Here is a 20,296-nt window from a genome sequence, read left to right as displayed (position 1 = left end):
AAAAAGCACATCATGCAAAAGGCATTTTGAAACAGGCAGCAGAGCAAACAGACCTAACCAGGTTTTTCAGGAGTAACCTCATTTAATTTTACCATCCAGTTAGTGATGAAGCTACTATAGTGAAGCTGTCATTATACCTGAGGAATGTAAGGCACTGGTTAGGGAAAAGAGAACTAGTACATGGTAGCTTCTGATTTTCATCCTCAGTTTAAAAGACTGAGATGTACATTTTTTACTTTAGTTTTTAAAATGCAAAATCTAATTTTATTTAATCCAATTTGGTTCTCAGTTATTTGTCTAATCTCTTCTTAACAATAAAAAGGAACTAGAACTATTTCTCTGGAATGGACATTTTTGGATCATTTTTAGTGAAAAGAGTCTAGTTTTAAAAAATTAGAGCCTTATTTTTCCTCTCCAGTGATCAGATTAATAGAAATATGTAAAGAGAGGGTTTTGCCATAAGCAGTTAAAATATATAAAATTTAATTTTAATTTAATTTAGCACCAAAAACTTGCATACTTTTGCTTATGAAAGTGCACCCTTAAATCCAAGTTAGGATACTTTATATGTTTGTCTTGGATGTAAATATGCTATTGCAGGCATGGAAGCCACATTTCTTCATGCAGTGCTCCTTCCAAAGACTTCTGTTGATTTGCTCCTCCTCCTATTGTGCAAGTGCAGTTCTGGTTCTGTATTGTACTTTATAGAATGACTAGATCCAACATGAGATTTTTAACTGTGGAATAGCTGAGTGTATCTCTGTGTCCCCCCCCCCACCCCCATGTGCATTTTGCCCAAATTGATACTCCTACAGCTTTGGAATGGTGCTAATCACTTTTCTTCTTAAAGGGAAAGTTACTTTAATAATTGGGTTTGATCAATATCCTTACCTTTTCTAGCACTATAGCATGAAAAATGTTAAAAATTCAAAACAATGTCTTTGCCAGGACACGACACTACACTACTGATTGGCAAAAAGACAGGCAGTTGCTTAATTAACATACAATGCAGAGCTAGGTAAATATGACTGGAATGGTGTTTGCCTAGGAATTAAACTGTGTGCATGCCTCTGTGTGCATGAGTATGTACAGATTCAAAACCAGGAAATTGGGTCAGGTTTCTGAAAAAGAAAACAAGCTTTTGCTTGGAATGGAAGACAGCACAGTAAAACAAGCAAGAAATGCACAGAGCAGAAAGCAGAAGGATAAGAGCAGTATGTGTTAACAGTAATGGAGGGGGGTTAAAGAGCAAAGCTGGGTAAAGAAGGCAAGACTGGCCTGCAGGTAAATCCATGGAAGAACAAGGACTGATCAAATCCATTTTACTGTGTGGTGTTTTCTGAGTAGCAGTTTGACAGGATGGATTCTCAATTGAAAAAGTAAAAAGGATTGTTTATGTGAAGCGTAAGGATTTTGTGCAGCAGTAGTAAGAGATGTTTTATGATAGCCATCAGCTCAGTTATTTGTTTCTAAGTAGAGGTCAGCAGTTGAAGATGGAACATGATGGTATCAGCACTATTCTTTTATTAATGCTACTGTAGTATAGGAAAATTATTTCCTTGATGACTTATTTCCAACTCACTCTGAAAACTTGTTAAATTCTTCATCATTAAACAGACAACTCAGTGTAGTGTTCCAAAAGTTAAGGGAAAATGTTTCTTTTATTGAAAACTGTCAACAATTTAAGATATACAATACTATTAACTGTTTAACATATGTAGTTTCAGAATATCTCACAATCATTTGGACTAAAAGTTGCAAGTTTATTGACAGCTGTAATCAGTACTTTTTTTGTAAAAAAAAAAAAAAAAAAAAAAGGTGCCGGAAGTGGAAGTAAGCACACACACCAATCTCAAGCCATCCCAAGCAGCTGTGTCTCACTATCAGATAGCAGATAGCAGACACAAAAGCAGCCTGCAGGCACTATGTTACTGATGTTTGCTGCTGATCTGCTACTCCGTTCAAAATCACTTCATAAAATCCATTGAAAAAAAGGTGCCGGAACGCCATTCCGGTGCATTCTATGACAAAAAAAAAAGCCCTGACTGTAATCATGAACAATCATAGAGCTCACTTACCAATACATTTCAAAAAGCAAATGTTTACTAAAAATCCCTGTCTATATCATTCATTTGAGGTGGGGCATCAATAATGGTTTCAGGTATATGAGGGCAGCATGTTTCTAGTTTGTGGAGAACATGAGTGGATGTCCTGCTTGTGGGACACCATGTGGGAAAAGAACACTAGATAGGCCTTTGGTCTGATCCAAAACAATCCTTCTTATGTGTAAACTCCACGCCTATTATTGCAGTGTGACAAATTAGACAGGCTGAGGTATAAAAAGAAAACCCCAATTCATGGTTATCTGTACCTCTATTAACACTGAGAAATAGAAGTGTAAAGGCACATCACACAATCACAGTTAACTAGCTTGGCTCTTTCCCACCCATCAAATGGGCATAAAAATAAACAAACTGTGAAACCGGAGGAAAATTTTTAGTTACCAGCAAAAGTCTTATCTACTATTTTCCCATTTATTTACTATCAAAGAGATTTGACACTTGCAGAAAAAAAGATATTTATATCAATTATGGATTTTAATCTACATTTCACCTCAATTAGTTGATTTTTTTGCACCAGTCTTAGTAAGACAACTACAAGTAAAGTTCAGTGGATTGTTTTTGCTTCAAAATCACCACATCACCATATTTGTGACTGGAAATAGTAGGATACTCGTAATTCAATAACTATCCTGCCTGGTATCCAATGGCAGCTTATGTCAATGGAATACACTTATTCTGGTCAAGGCATGAGATTTTCAGATTGCTATATCTACTGAATCTCCTTCCCACACAAAAAGCTGTTCTCAGGGGTTGCAAAGTCAAGAAATACAAGTGACTATAAGCATAGAGGGTTGAGGTGGGGGGGGGGGGGAAGGGAGGGAATGGAAGAGGCTCAGCTTGTACAAATGGAAAGTCCTTTCCACTAAGGAAAATAAATTATCACAACCTCCGAAAAAATTTCCTGTGTCACTTTTTGTGAAATGTCAGCTTCTGAATGCTTCTGAATATTTGGAAAACTATTTTGGAATAGCTAACTTACCTGCAAGTAACTATGGTAGAGAATGCTTTGTTAGATAACTATATTCCAGATATTTATCCCAGACAAACAAATAGCCTAAAAATGGACCAACAGGCTATGAAAGGATAAATTTATTTCTCACCAAGTGACTGAATTATTTTTAGATATAAAACAATGGATAACTAATATATTTCTATCATGCTCACAACAAAATATCACAGCAATATTTTTTCCCCAGTGTGAGGAAGGTGTGTATATTATATTATATACACAACCTTTTATAATTCACAAAAGACTTCACCACCCTTGGATATAAAATTAGAACAGACCCAACTGCCAAAGATGAGTGAAACCTTATGTCTATTAAAAATCCAGAAAAAATGTTGGGCTATGGCTAAGTACCTTGGGGGGGGAAGGATGACAACATGACAATATATTAAAAAATATCATAAGAAACTAATGAAGGTGACAAAGTGGACTACTTTAAACTGAAAGTAACAGTACCAGGTGATTTAAACCTCATTCATGTCTTCTTTATTTCTTGGATCTATGGCACAGAAAACAGATTAGTATAACTAGTAAAGTTAGAGTTTGAATTGAACCCACTGAATTTGCTCACCAGTTTTCCGTTAGAAATTTCAATGAAAGCTGCAAAATAGTAATGAAAAGTAATCTTATTAACTTATGGCTGTAAAGGCTAATTGTATCTAGTTGGATTAGCAGTAACTAATCTCCTATATAAATCTCCTAATTAAACCATGCTCCATCTGGCATAATAAATACTTTCCCTTACTTTAAATGCATTGCCATGTTTCCTAACAGGGCAAATGAGGAAGATTACATCAAATTTGACGTAATTTGAAATGCTGGTACAGCTTAGTTCAAGTTGCTTACAAATTGATAATATAAGCAAGCTGTATTTAATTTATGAATAGTAAACTATGAAATAGTTATAACTATATTCTACTTGGGATTCTGGTAAACATCCAAGCAAATAAATTGTTTACCTTGTAGCAAACTGTATACAAATTCAAACATAACATGTATATGAAGTGAAGAAATGTCAATAGAGGAATGTATGCAAAAAATATAACATGGGATAAAAACACCCACATAATCTCTGCAGAGATAGTTAAATATCAATTCCTGCCCAATGCTACTTGTGGATTTTTCTAATATTCCATATAGACAATCCTTCATGTGAAATTCACTGGGAAAAATTATTATGAGTTATGTGCATTGAGTTACATGTACTGCCTCAGTTTGTAAATAAAGACAGTGGCATAGGCTTTCTCAGTGGAGCAGTTCCCTCAAGACAGTCAGAGCCATAACTCAAAGCCACCGCCTGATTAAAGCCATCCACCCCAAGCCACACCTATTTACAAGATTATGCAGCCTATGGTTATATAATAAAAATGAGCTTTGTCACTTTGAATTCCTGTTGTGCAGTGAATGCAAGACAAGGGCTTCTCTTTTTGAGGTGGAGCAAGGACAGCTTCTAGAAGCTATTTCTTATTATGAATGATTTTTTTAAATTCAATTCATACCCCACTCTTCAGCCAAAAAGCTCCCAGAGTTGGCTTACACGTAATTAATAAGGCAGTTCCTGTCCATAGGCTTATTATGTAAAAGAGGAAAAGGACAGGGAGGACAGCAGAAAAAAGGAAACACATGTGCAAATTACCCATACTTATAGAAACATATGCAGTTATATACGCCAAAGAGCAGCAGTTAGGAATGACAATCACTGTTTGTTTCTGCTCATTTTCTCTGGTCTCTGCAATCACTGACTTTATGTGTGCATGTGTGGGAGATCCTGCATGAGTCAAGAGTCCATAGTTTAGGGGTTTGACTTTTTCAAGATATTCAATAATCTTTCATTGTGCTCTCATTGGATCCACAATGAATCATTCATAAAGTTGCCTTTCTGAGGTAAGAGGAACTTACGGCTATCAGAAGTCACAGCTAATTTTTCCCATTGATTCCTGTGAACATATTCCAGTTGTGATACTTTTATTCTACTTTAGCCATTATTTCTCCCAAATAAAGCTGAAGCTAGGAGTTGCTGGAAAACATCTTTTTGCCTCTCAAAGCTATGATTTCCAGAATGGCTTTATCAGTCAACCCCTCTTCCCCTGGAACTGTGGAAACTTTCTCTCTGTGTTTATGACACTCAGTACCCTTGATAAACTATGGTCCCCAAGTTTCTTTGGGGAAGTAATGACTGTTTAAAGTGAAATAAAAGTGTTCTAAATGTGTGGTGTGAATGGAGGGGGTAGGGTGGGAGAGTTTCTGGAGCAACAAAGGCAAGCTCACCTCATGTTGCTGAGGAACAAAGGATAACTATGAGGGAAACTGCCACAGAAAACACATGTGCATGCCTGGCAGGTCTCTACAGATAGGCAATTCCCAGGAATTGTTGGGAACGATTAAAGAAAAATACCACACGTACACTCCTGTTCTTAAACTGTTAAATTCAGGACTCCAACACAGTAGTAACTGCCAACCATGAACCAGAAAAAATTAAGTTTCTTGAGAGATGGGGGACACACTGGCTTTAGGAATCCAGCAACCACCATGACAGCCCCTGCTAAAATAAGTGGGGGTGCTCCCACCACCATGGGGGCCCCTCCACTACATCCTTGAGCAAAAAGTCTTGTTTTTTCCCTTCAACTTTCATAATGTGCACAACTAAAAGACACAAGGATGTCCTTCAATTCAGTCTTTGTAACTTAGTTGAAGTGTTCCCTTTAACTGTCCTCCAACTTACCCACAAAGTCAGAAGAACAGAAACCCCCAAACATTCAGTTTTGCCATTGAGGGAGAGGTTGCAAGGAAGAGGACTTTTTCTGAGGTGGCACCCCAAGGACGGGATGCCTTATCATCAGAAATTTGCCAGGCACCTACTCTACTGCATTTAAGGTGTCTGACTAAAACTTTTATTTTCTAGAACACCTATGACACAACTTACTGTTTTTGTATTAATTTGTGCTGGTTTTAATTTACTAACTTAAGTTTATTCTTGTTGATTATCTATATGTCATATTATCTTTTGTATTTCAATTGTATTATTTTATTTATATTGCCTATTGATAATTTTATTGTAATGGCTGCCCAGAGAGCATAATGCTAATAGGCGGCCTTTAAACAAATTTAATATAAACCAACCAAACTCTGCTTACTAATTCAATACCATTTTATAAGACATTCATAGACAAACTGACTCATTGTTTACAGGATATTTCACTTACATCAATTTTCATTAATACAATTCTATAGTACAGAAAGTTCCACAGAAAAAAACTAAACAGACACATCCATCCAGGAGGTTGCATACAAAACCTTAAACAGCTTTCCCCAAAATTGGTGCCCTCATGATGTTTTGGACTTTAGCTCCTATCAGCCATAGCCAGTATGGCCAATGGTCAGGAATCCTGGTAACTGTGCCCCACACATCTGGGAGCTACTTTAAATCCCCACTCAAATCCTACGTATCCAAATGTCACCCAGGAGAGTACTGACCAAGATGAAATATTGGTTTAGAAAAATAAATGAATCTCAAGTTTTGTACCACACATGAACATCTTTTTTTAAGTTGCTTGCCTAATATTAAATTTTCAGACAGATACTCTAAAGAGTTGCAAACCAAGTCAATAATTTCTCATCATAATGGAATTCTTCTGATGCAGAAGTCAGGAGGTAAACATGTTGACTCAGAGCACTTGTCTTTGTGCAACCATGTCACACTGCTCATTCACGCTCAGTTTATCATCAACTGCAAATCCAAGATCCTTTTCATCTGTACTACTGCCAAGCTAGTTAGATCCCACCTTATACCAGTATTATTGATTTATTTTTCCTAAATAAAGAACTTTGCACTGGTCTGTGCTAAATTATGTTATTTTTTGCCCAGATTTTTTTGTCAGAACAAACCTACAAGGTTTATTCTGAATGCTGTTTCTTTCTTCTAAGACAAAGGTCCTCAAATTTTTTGGACTCAAGGGCACATTTGGGAAATTGAGAAACTGCTGTGAGCTCTACCATAAAATGGCTCCCACAGAGAAAGTGACTGGCCACCTAATGGCTAATATAGAGACTAGCCTAGTCAAAAAAAGGTGTATTCCACAAGGGAGAGAAATGGCAAGGCTAGAGGCTAGAAGGGGAGAGAAAGAAAAATGCTAAGGACAAAGAAAAGAGAGCAATAGCAAAAAAAAAAAAAAAAAAAAAAAAAGAGAGCAAAAAAAAAAAAAAAAAAAAAAAAAGTGGTGGGGTGACAAGAAATAGCGAGACTAATGGCTGGGAGAGAAAAACAGAAAGAAAAAGAGCACAATGGGAATAGGTCTCTGTGAGTGCAAGAATCCTGGTAACTGTGCCCCACACATCTGGGAGCTACCTTAAACCCCCACTCAAATCCTACGTATCCAAATGTTACCCAGGAGAGTACTGACCAAGATGAAATATTGGTTTAGAAAAATAAATGAATCCAAGATCCTTTTCATCTGTACTACTGCCAAGCTAGTTAGATCCCACCTTATACCAGTATTATTGATTTATTTTTCCTAAATAAAGAACTTTGCACTGGTCTGTGCTAAATTATTTTATGTTATTTTTTGCCCAGATTTTTTGTCAGAATAAACCTACAAGGTTTATTCTGAATGTTGTTTCTTTCTTCTAAGACAAAGGTCCTCAAATTTTTTGGACTCAAGGGCACATTTGGGAAATTGAGAAACTGTTGTGAGCCGTTTGGTTACTGGGCCCCAAGTATAAGTCCCCTTCTTCCAATGTCTGATTCTCATTGTGAACGTTTGACTCTTTCTCACGAGTCGATGTCTCTGTCGAGCCGTTAGGCATGACAGAAGTATACAATGAACAAAGCAATTATATTTATTGCAAGACATGCTACAAGTTATAAATGGATCCATCTTTTTAATAACCTTACCTAAAACTTCAGTCCCTTGTATTTTCTCTTCTGGTTTATTATCTTGTTTGTAACCATTGTGTTCTTCAGCTTCGTCATCACCCCACCATGATGGCTGTCCGTATAAAGGTGTACCCCGAGGCATGGCAGAAAGCTCTGTATAAACAAGTTTGGAACAAGTCTATCAATTTGAAAAATATACATATTCCTTTGTGAAAATAAATAATACTGAATACTATGCACTGCTGACCACAGATTGACTAAGATAATAAGAATGGTTCATTATTTACTTCCTTCCCTATCCCAGTACTGAACAGAGAGGAACAGCAAGGCTAACAGGTCTAACCTATGAACCTACCTCAATATCTTCTTCTTATCCTTGGATATGTATGTGCTACCTGTCATGGCGGAACCTCTGAAAGTGGCTCATAGCATATCAAAGAGAAACTTTCATTGTATTTATATTTTACTGGTTCCTATTGATATTAAAATTCATAGAAGCACACAAAACCCAAATGTGCCTGAAAGTAATAGTAATAAAGTAACAATTCAATAATATCAGAAGAATAGAGCAGTGTATAGCTAAGAAAAAGAAATGAAGAATAGCAGCAATTTAATACAAAACATTAAAGTATCAGTAAAATAATATTAAACATTTTTCCTCCTACTTTTCCTACAAGATATCAATATGAAGCTGCACACACCTACCCAGGGAGGGTGTTTTGTAAGCTTGGAGACATCAATTAAAAGGTCTGTCTCTAGTGACTACCAGTCTAACACATCTTGATGTTAAGTCCACAAACAGGGACTCAGAGGCTGATCATAGGCCCTGGGCAGGTTTATACAGTTCTAGAAAAACTTGATCCCAAATCACTTATAGCTTAAAAAAGGAATAGGCAACATGCAGCCCACAAATTATGCGTGACCCCCACTGTCCTAAATTTGCAGTGGTAGTTTGCTAGTAGTTAGTGATGTAACAGAAAGACAGCAGCCTATGAAGTGATCAGGGTTCAAACATTGCCCTGCCTCACCAAGCTTACCAGTGTTATTCACCCTTACTTTGAAAAGCAAAGCCAACACTTTAAATTAGACCTGAAAGCAGATTGACAGCCAGTGCAGCTGATTTAAAACAGGTGTACCTGGCCTCCACAAGCACCAAAGCCAGCTGCACACTCCATCAAGCAAAACTTCCAAATAGAGGTTCAACTGACAAATAGACACTTGTAACTGTTGATATCACCTATGATTTCATTTGCAGCACTGAGTCAAGTAATGGCCCCAAATTGTGAATTTAGTCTTGCAAGAATGTGTAACCCTAGCCACACTAGTTGCACACTTTGATCCAGATCAGATTTTAGTTTGATTCCATCAATTTGTCTTTACCCATTCTAAATCTGCTTCTAGAAAACGTCCAGGTTTTCAGCAGCTTCTCTGGACTGGCTGATGGAAAAGCAGTAGAGCAGAACTTCATATTTCAAATTAAGCATCAAAAAATTCTGGCAAAAAAATAGACCATGCTTTTCTGTACCTTTTGCTACAGCAGCAATTATTATTATTATTATTATTATTATTATTATTAGAACATTTCTATGCCGCCCCTTGCCGAAGCCTTGGGGAGGCTTACAACACAATAAAATACAATACAAAAATAACAATATAAAATTAAAATTAATAATATAAAATAAATTATATCTATCTATCGATCTATCTATCTATCTATATATAAACGCTATAAAAGAAGTTATAAAAGAAAAGTTATAAAAGAAAAGAAAAGAAGTCGCCTTGGCCAGATAAATATTATTGTTAACAATTAAAATGACGTTTAAATAAAAAGGTCTTCACCTGGCGCCAAAAAACAAATAACGACGGCGCCAGGTGGACCTCTCTGGGGAGCACATTCCATAGATTGGGCGCCACCGCAGAGAAAGCCCTCCTCCGAGTACCTACCCTCCTAATTTCTTTCACGGAGGGTTCCCGGAGAAGGGCCTCTCCCGTAGATCTCAAGGGGCGGTCGGGCATATATGGATGTAAGCGCTCCTTCAGGTAACCAGGTCCCAAGCCGTTTAGGGCTTTATAGGTCATAACCAACACCTTGAATTGGGCCCGGACTTCAATGGGAAGCCAGTGAAGCTGTCGGAGGACTGGAGTCATGTGAACATAACGCCCCGTCCCCGTCAGCAACCTGGTAGCTCTATTTTGAACCAACTGAAGTATCCGGACCGTCTTCAAGGGAAGCCCCACGTAAAGCGCGTTACAGAAGTCAAGCCTGGAAGTCACCAGTGCGTGTGTCACCATCGTCAGGCAGTCGTAATCCAGGTAGGGGCGCAGCTGATTAATCAGCCGAAGCTGAAGGAAAGCACTCCTCGCCACCGCTGTCACCTGAGCTTCCAATGAAAGCTCCGGGTCAAGGAGTACTCCTAAGCTGTGGACCTTGTCCCTAAGAGGGAGTGCAACCCCATTCAGGGCCAGGTCAAATCCACCCTCTCTGAAGCCCGATCCGCCAACCAACAGGACCTCTGTCTTGTCTGGATTGAGCTTCAGTTTATTGGCTCTCATCCAACCCATAACCTCGGCCAAGCATCGGTTCAGCACAGCCACTGCCTCACCTGGATTGGTGGAAAATGAGAGGTAGAGCTGGGTATCATCAGCGTACTGATGATTCCGTAGCCCACACCTCCTGATTACCTCTCCCAGCAGTTTCATATAGATGTTAAACAGCAAAGGGGACAAAATGGAGCCCTGTGGTACTCCATGGCATAGCTGCCATGGCGCAGAGCCACAGTCCCCCAGCACTACCTTCTGGAATCGGCCGTTGAGATAGGAGTGGAACCACTGCAAAGCAGTGCCTCCGACTCCCAATCCCAATGTAAATAACTCCAAATTCTGAGTTATTTACAAGCAATGACAAACATAAAATTTGTAGAAGTACTGAACTCAATTTTTCCACTAGTGGCATTTGGGGAAGAGACAACTGAAATTTTGGGGGAAAAATAATATATGTAATACTTACTTTCTTATCAAATCTAAACTTATTTTACTGCTTTAGTAGCACATGATGCTATCATTGACAGCATATAGAATTCTACCACTTGCCATGTGTGTGAAATTTACAAACCACTTTAATGTATGTTCACAGAAGATTCATTCTGCCTAGCAAAGCTTGCTCCCACATAAACATACATATACACAAGATTTCAGTCTCAAAAGTATCAGCTTGCATTTATATAAATAAACTGAAATTTTCTGTTAGAAAAATCAACCCAGCAGAAGTCACAACCACTGTGAGTTTTATTTGTTCTTTACCTTGTTTCATATCTCTTTGATATGGTTAAAACATCACAGCAGGAATTTCTGGGTTGTCTAACTCGGAAAATTCTGGGGATGAGGGGAGTGTGCAAGGCATTGCCACTTTTAATTAAGAGACCAGGAATGGTTGGATTTCTTGGGCTGGATTATAATATGCAAATACAGAAATTCTGAGTTATTTACATCATTAAACATATTAATTAAAAGTGGAAACATTTCATGTATGGCTGAATCACTGTTACACTGTTCCACATAAAACAAGGTGTAAAGGGGTGGGTAAGACAGAATTTTAGCTTGTCAAATGACAAAATGCCTTGAGCCAGCCCTGTTTTTCTATTTCAGAATCACAAATTATTGATAGTGGAAGAGGAAGAAATGGAATTGAAGTGACTTATTGCCTATCTAAATTAAAGAATCAAACATGAGGCAACATTGGATGACATTTAACATTATAACCTGAATATTGTTTTTATATTAACCATGCAATACATGAAAGATTCAATATTTAATGGCCAGAACAGATCTATTCATTTTGCTTACCTGCAGACTTCTCTTCAGATTTCAGTGCGTCAATAGCTTTGTGGTGTCCTTCAGCAATAGTGTCTTGTATCTTTGGCTCTGCAGCTTTGGCACTCGTCACTTTTGATCCTTCTGCCTCTGAGGATTTCTGGGATAACTGCAGTTGACTTGTAAACTTTTCATGCTGGAGTTTAAAATACAATCTCATCAAGCAGTGCAACATAACTTCAGTAAGCTTGAACATAATCTTGTTTAGTTACAAAAAAATTAAAATACTTTGCATGTTGACTGCTGCTTAAACAAGCTATGGTCGTGTACGCTACTGCATTCTTGGATTATTTGAGGGTTGTACCCACCACCACCACAAGCCCAGCCACTCTGGTTTGGATTACCTGACAAACCATGCCTGGATGAGTAATTAGGAAAACAGTGCCCAGCATGTGCCGTTGCTTTAAACAAGTTTGCTTAAACTGCAGTTATTGTGCAAACAAGGCCAGTACTTGATTCTAATGCTACTGGAAAAGGCAAACCATCAGATAATTTATTTTAATGTAATTAGCTTCTATGCAAATATAAAGTGGTACCTTGGCTCTCTGGTCGTGACCCAAATTGGCCATGAGCCAAGTCAAATTTCCTCATAAGGTTCAATGTTAATAAGGTTAATCTGTTCTGTAACTATTTTTTTAATCACAAAAATGTGAAGCAAAGTGACAAAGAAAAACAAATATTGTGGCCATCCCCGCCCCCCTCCCAGCATGATCGCGGCCATCTCCCCCGAGCATAACCACGATCACACCCGTGTTCCCTGCATGAGCACGACCGCGATCATGGCCACCCCCCCGAGCATGATCCCGGCCATCCCCCCCCCCCCCCCCCCCCCCACCCCACTCGCCCCCCTGCAGGGAAGACAGGCACGATTGTGATCGTCACCCAATGCGGAGGTCACAACCTGAGGCAATTTTTTTCTGAAATTTTGTTCGCAACCTGATTTGGCCATGAGCCGAGGTAGCACTGTAATTTGGGTAAATTCACTATCTAGTGTCCCCTACATGTGCTTCAAGAATAGGAACTGACACCTCCTTTGGTGGGCTGTTCATGCAACTGCTCACAGTAGCCCAAGCAAGGTTACTATAGGGCAGCTTTCATATGTGCAATCTGACTACAAACAAAATTTTAGCAATAGTCCCACAAGCTCCTTATGTGCATGCATACATTGGAGATGCTTCTTAGAAGCACCCTTTAGCTTCACAGTCTAAGCCTAGAAACAGTACAGATTTTTTTTTTCTTTTACCTTAAGTGCTTCTTCTGGGACTCTCATCTCTCCTCTGACTACAGTAAAAAGATTGGTATGTATGATGCAATAAGGAAAGTGGTAACATTTGTCTAATTGCATTGGAAACCTCTAATAGTTCTTAATAACTTCTTGAGCTAGAAAATTTTGAACTACAGAAGTTCATTTACCTTGTCCTTTCCACTCTCCAAAACATACTTCTCAAGAACCCCCACTCCCAAAACAACTGCTCACTTATCTTGCTTAGCAGTTCAGTGACTGCAGAAACACTGCTAGCCTGTGGAGAGAGACTAATTTGTCATCTTCCCCACCCTCCCTGTGTCATCCTGACCTGAAGCATGCTAGGATAAAAAGGAAGATTGGCTCTTGTGACTCTTAGACTTCCCTAGAAATAACCACCACCGTTCCTTTCTGCTGGCCAGGATGACACAGATAATGGTGCCCAAGTGGCACGTGAGATGAGCCTGAAGCTCTTCCCAGCTCTGAAGCTGATTTCTGCTCCTTCTCCATATATGGACCAGAACCTGGATTTGTTTCAGCTCCCAGTTTCACCATTTCCCTTATCTGGGTCCAAACTGGAGGAGGACAGCACAGGAATCACAGCTTGTCTTTGCTGCTGGGTGGTCGAAACGTCTGCTACCTTGCACTGCTGCTGTACATCCTCCTTCCTAACTATACTTAGTTCCAGAACTTTAGTTTCATTTTTGGCAAATTCATAGGACATTGTCGTGAGGTCATAACTCACATCTCCAATTAACTCACACAGCAGCCGGCCATAAAACTAAATACTTTTATTGCTACTTTCTACAAGATTTACGATGCAATAGATAAGCTCTAGCGGGGAGCTCCTAGCACCGCAGTTGCTCCCTCCTTTCTGAAGTATATGAGCAGCCCACATGGGATTAGCTTGTCCTGTCACGTCTTTCCACTCGTGGGTGGGACAAACCTCTGTCCTGTCTTCTCAATCGTTCCAGACGCCGTAAACTCCTCCTAAATTGAGCGTCAGCCAAATTTAGCGTCACCTCTTCTTGGTCTCCTGAACTCTGCCCAGCAGCTTCAGAGTCAGGAGGTGGGGGGGGGGGCAACTTGTTCAAGCACCTCAGCATCAGGATGAAGAGAAGCCATCCGTTTAGAAGCCTCATCATTAGGCTGTGGGGAGGCTATTTGCTCAGCCGTCTCAGAGTCAGGCCGCAGAGGGGCCGTTTGGTTACTGGGCCCCAAGTATAAGTCCCCTTCTTCCAATGTCTGATTCTCATTGTGAACATTTGACTCTTTCTCACGAGTCGATGTCTCTGTCGAGCCATTAGGCACGACAGACGTATACAATGAACAAAGCAACTATATTTATTGCAAGGCATGCTACAAGATGGTTTATTTTTAATTATCTAATAACTTCAGAGATACTTTTTCAATCCATACATTTCTAATATTTCATCTGTACATACTGAAGTATTATAGCTATTTTTATCCTCTTATAAATACTTAGAGAAACTGATAACATTAATCCAAAAGAAAAAACCCAAGCAACTTAATAGGTAAATTTTCAATATGATCAAGAGCTGCTGTTTTTAAAGTGAATAATAATGGTAACACATTATTGTAATAAGGATATCATATCCAAATCTCAATTTATCATCAAGTTTCAGGGTGATGTATGTTTGTTCTGGAATCCGTACATCATTCACAAATGTCTGGAAGGAAAAAAAGTAGTATTAAACTTAGCAATCATGAACATCTGAGTACTAATTCAGTCTTCACAGCAACACAAACCACTATTCAATTGTTCAAAATAATGTTCCAGCTTACTTGCTCAGTAAAAAATAAAGAAATCCAGGAGTATTCCATGAATACTTTTTTGGGGGAAAAACAACTGTTGTTTGACATCTGCCAAATGGTAATATGAGTCCTACTCAACATGTCAGTATAAAAGTTAGATATAGTAACTGAAAATTGTAAAGAGTTGTTTTAAGGTAATACTAGGTATTACTTCTGTAGTTGTAAGCTGTTTATTGTTCTTCTGATTAGAAAATGATGCATATATTTCAGTTCTAATTAACATGTAATTTTGGCAGCTCTCTTGATTTTTCAGTTTCCATTTCCAGCATCAGTGTCACAGAAAGCTGGTCTATACTCCAAATCTTATTTTTTAATGCTCTATAGCACATTTAGTTTCATATATCTTCTACAGATTTTGTATTGCTGTCCAACACCCCCTAATTGTTTCAATCAGTTGACATTTTGTAATTTTTCAACCTAAGTTTGCAATATACAACAGTCAAAAATTGTATCAATATTGATTAAGCCATATGACTCAAAGAGCTGCCACCTTTGGTTTCAGAGTCAATACTGAAATGCACCTCTTAGATATATATATATATATATTTGGATTCAGCAGCTGAAAAAACATTTATAAATACTCATGCAAATTTCCCACAAATCACTTAGGAAATCTTCCTGACTACTAGCATTCTCAAATTGTCATATTCCAAGAAATAAGCTGTAATATTCAAATATGCTTCTCTATCTCCATATGTAATAACATAACAAAGTAACCAAAACACTTATTTAGAACAGTCTGGAACTGATCAACTGTAGTACAAGTCCTGAAAAGGGAAAAGAGTGATCTTTAGCTTACCCCATTTAAACTGCCTAAATCCTTCACTAAGTGTTCATCAGTAGAGGCATCATAGTTGACTACAGCATGTTGCTTGTCCACACTACGTGACTGAAATATTCAGAAGATACAGTGGTACTTTCATCAATGCAATATACAGTGAAAAGGTCCATACAAACATTCTTATTCTCTGAACCACACTTACGTACTGAAGGTATTATAAATATTAAAAACAAAGTAAATTGGAATATTTACTCTTCAGATGATCATCTGAATAGAATCTAAGAATCATTTATAATTGTGCTGAATTAATATATAGCTACAAAATTGTGCTCCCTTTTAGACAATTCTAATTCAAAATGAAAATTACATTATCATCACATATCCAGATACATCTAGAGGAACAAGTTTCACTACAAAACTACTTTTATTTTCTTTAATGAAACACATTAAAACAGCAGCAGTTATACATATAATGCTGTGGAAAAATGCAAGCCTACTTATGTAAGAATATGTGGACTGGCAAATGCTTATGAAGAGGCATTCATTGTGCTTGATATTCTCTACTCAGATGCTCCCTGGTTTGCTCCTGGCTTACAATCCTTAGTTTGTATGTGAGCAACAGATCAAGTCTCACATTTTTTAATGTCATATAATTTAAAATTTAATTTATTTACATGTATTGATAGGCCGCCTATCATCGCTGAGGCCTTCCTAGGATTTAGATACCCCACATTTAAAATGTGCCTTTCAGGTGATTTTACCCATGCATATGGATTATTTTACCACAGACACAGGCACATATGTGCATGGACATGCATGCCCACACATGTGTGTATTGCCTCACCTTTGTCCTTCATGCACACAAGCAAGCCCTACAGTATGAAGTCTAGACACTGTCTAAGAGGCCAAAGGGTACTTCAAATTCCCAGTTCCAACCATGAAACTGGGGAATACAGCCCTGAAACTCTTCCCCCACTGGCATGGAAAGAAATGCACTGGCTACTCTCCAAGTTCAGGAAAGTAAGCTCAGAGAGGGGTAGGAAGGGGTGTTTTGGAGGATGGGAAGAGGAGACTAGCCTTCTTCCCTCTCCCTCTGAAGTGCTGTTTCCTGATGGAGAAATGTGGAGTGAGAGGGACAGGGAGGCACAAATTGCCTTCACTGCTCTTCCCACTCTGCATGGAACCATCATGGAATGATCATGAGTGAGCCTCCAAGTTTGGCAGCTCACATTCATCTCTGCAGACTGCACCCCAAGGCTATTTGAAACATTCTGCAAATGCAAATACAGTAGATACAGCTGTCCTATATATATGTATATGTATATATGTGTGTGTGTATATATATATGTATGTATGTATTATATGTGCGTGCGCATGCATATTTTATATGTATGCATGTATGTAAAGGATATAGCTATATATATCTGCAGCTTTCAAAATAGGTCTACCAGTTATTTCAACTCTAGGTAAAATGACTGCCTATTCTGGATTTAATCTTGTACTTCTAGAAACTCTGCAGTGTGGTAGCAAGTGGGTGTAGACTATATGTATGTGCACACTATTAGAAAATTTTCTGTTAAAAAATGACACAAGACACCATAGAACATTTTTCCTTATAACTTTCTTCAAAATGTTGAAGGTACAAGTGCCTACCTGAAAATATTTATGTAAATTAAATCTTTTTTTTTTTAATGGAACTATTTTGCATACATTGCTTGGGATAAATCTATTAGCCTAGAGATCCTATCAGGTTATATTTTGTCCCTGCAAGAAAAAAACGAAACTGTTATAGCCCTTTTTCAACTCATTCTTTTTCTCTTTCACCTACATAATTCATTCCCTGAACTATCTCTTTTCATGCCTTCTTATCAAAGCCAACTTTTGTGCAGTTTCCCTCCATCAGCATTTAAGCTTGCACATCATTTTAAGGTTCAAACCTCACTCTCACTACCAGTTTGCCTGTTAAAAAGCCATGCTAGGTAGTGCTGATTAATTCTGAGCTAGGTAGTGCTGATAAATCCCATTTTCTGTGTGGGAAATGAGGCTGTGGTTATCTATTCTGTGGAGAGGGAAAGTCATGGGTTATATTCAGAATTATCTGGGGCAATTTTTCAGCAACTTATCATCCAGTTACGAGTATTGAGGCAGTGTTGATGCAAAGGAGGCCCACAGAGCAACATTACACATGGGCCACATACTTGTAAAAATTTACCTGCCAACAAAGAGATGCTCATCCTATCAATAAACAAAATAGAAGAAGTTACTCCAGTGTGATGCCTGGATGGTTCATGAGTTGCCAAAGCTGCTTCCCACATCTTATTCTGATTATAGCTGACCAGATTGTACTGCTCCTTGCATGCTCATAAGACCACACATGCACACTAAGTATAGCACTTCTGGACTTGCCAGTTGCCTAGCACTATGTTAAGCATTCCATGAGAGATTTACCACCTACAGTTGTTTTCCTATATTAATATTTCCATTTGTCAAACATGGACCTAGGGTTAGGATGATCCCTGGTGGAATCTGTTCCTTTAGTATTTGAGGCCTTCCTCTCATGCTCAACCCAGTCTTGCAAAGTAAGCCAAATTGAGAAAAAGTCTATGAACACTCATTTAACTAAGGCTGTACAACCAGCAACAAGATACCAAAGAATTGTTATCCAGATGTGGTTGAGCACTGTTTTTGGAAAGACTGACTTAGATCCAATGTTTATTACCTGCATAGTTGATTTATAATTATAAAGATCATCATGACAATTCTGATTTCAGCGGAGTAGAATCTAATTCTAACATTTTCAGTCACAGTCACACTTACTTCAGAAACCAGGAAAGGAGAAGTTGGTATCCAAAGATACCCAAGCAGTTCTGCTGATTATGTTGCACTAGTGGGATTCTTTTGTTCCATTAATGCAACAAAAGAAAGAGTCCTTTCATGTTGCCCTCTCCCATCCTACAAATTAGAATGTCGGCTTCTTTCGGGGATTAATCCAGTAAGGATCCTGTGGGCACATGAGCAGCACTGGATATGCCGAGAGGTATACAACTTTCCTGAATTTTGAAAAAAGTTTTTATCCTGCTTCCCCACTCAAAACCTATCACATTTGACTATACTGGAATATAAACACTATACTTTCTTAATCAGTCTAGTATTACTTTACAAATATAAATAATGGAATCCAAGATAAATGGCTTAGTGAACTTTCCTTCCATTTACAAAGTAGCTATGTTGGATCCTACCTGAAAAATATTGTAATACTTGGCACATAAAGTAGCATGATTATCTATCAATTGTAGAAACAACTCATTTTATTATTCTGTTCCTGCCCATGCCCAAGGACTGTCATCCGGGGCCCTGATCTAAGTGTCTCCACACACTGAGGTTTGATGGGTGGCTATTGTGAGGCCTTTTCTGTGGCGGCCCCAAACTGTAGAATGTCTCTCTAAGGTCTGTTTAACATCTACCTTGCTGATTTCTTTGGCAATAGTTCTTTTTTAAATTCTCTCAGGCCTTTAATATATATTTTAACTGTTGCTTGCTTATTTTTAATGCATGTAAAGCTTTGCTTTCAAAAAATTATCTAATAATTTATTACCCCTGTAGAAACAACTCAATGAACAATTAATCTGCAGGATAATTAAGGTATAGTAGAAAATGAACGTGCAGTTCTACCATGTAACTCTACTGAATAGATGTTACTTGATCATCATATTCAACATGTGCCTTAGTAACTGCATCTAAATAACCATGGCTAAATGTTACTTTAATACATCTATATTTCGCTCCATCCAGTAAAAATAAAGCTTTGAAATGCCACAGCACAGATTTATCTTTGTAATCAGAAACAGTGTCTGCATGTTCCATAGAATCATATTCAGAACCTTGAAGTTCATGAGACTTCATAGAACAAATAGTTTGCTCAGATGGAAATAACTGTCAACTCTTTCACATGCTAGTTTGCTCCTTGACATTGTACCTGCTACATTAAAATATTTGTCTATTACATTCATGTGATAATACAAAAGATGGACGAATCTAAGGCATATTTGAAACAAGAGTCATCTGCTATCGCTGTAGAACAGCCCTGCCCCATGTGACAAAACTTCACTTCCATGTTGCAAAACTTACGAGATGTTCAGCAATTTGCAGCATTTGAAAACTCCCTTCCAGCACCACATGCTGTTACTTTAGTAACAATCAAGTGGGATAGCAGGGTTATCATCACTGTGATATCCCTTGTTTTATGTACATAACTGATCCTCAGCAGATTGAACTGGAGTCTTGTGGCACTTTTGAGATGCATAGCTCTGTGGTCTAAGATTTGATGAACCTGAGGTCTAAAAAGCTGAACACCACATTTATTGTAGCATCAATGTCTAGCTACAGGTCCCTTTATTGTCACAAGACTCTTACAGTGTTACTACAAACCCCTAGATGACCTATGGGGGGCCCCAGGATCCCCAGATTCGAATCTGAGGTCAGAAACAGAACTCCAATCTTGGAACTTGGATCTGGGCTCCAATCTCTCTCCCCACTTGCAACTGGCATGAACAGAACCATAAAG

The 20,296-nt window shown here is 38.3% G+C and overlaps 1 protein-coding gene across 9 annotated transcripts in view; it reads right to left on the bottom strand.

Annotated features, from left to right (window-relative positions):
* CEP170 (centrosomal protein 170) overlaps window positions 1-20,296 on the bottom strand; it is a 97,156-nt gene that overhangs the window by 57,025 nt on the left and 19,835 nt on the right. For all 9 annotated transcript variants that reach the window (XM_044419700.1, XM_044419641.1, XM_044419649.1 and 6 more), the window contains exons 3-7: window positions 15,751-15,840; window positions 14,728-14,806; window positions 13,116-13,174; window positions 11,846-12,008; window positions 8,021-8,155 (exon numbers count right to left, since the gene is read on the bottom strand). In XM_044419700.1, coding sequence (XP_044275635.1) covers window positions 8,021-8,155; window positions 11,846-12,008; window positions 13,116-13,174; window positions 14,728-14,806; window positions 15,751-15,840 — 526 coding nt within the window. The remainder of the gene's footprint in view (window positions 1-8,020; window positions 8,156-11,845; window positions 12,009-13,115; window positions 13,175-14,727; window positions 14,807-15,750; window positions 15,841-20,296) is intronic.

This window comes from Varanus komodoensis, unplaced genomic scaffold, assembly GCF_004798865.1.
Source record: "Varanus komodoensis strain SLA01 unplaced genomic scaffold, ASM479886v1 scaffold1, whole genome shotgun sequence".
NCBI lineage: Eukaryota > Metazoa > Chordata > Lepidosauria > Squamata > Varanidae > Varanus > Varanus komodoensis.
This window is presented reverse-complemented; position numbering and strand designations above follow the sequence as displayed.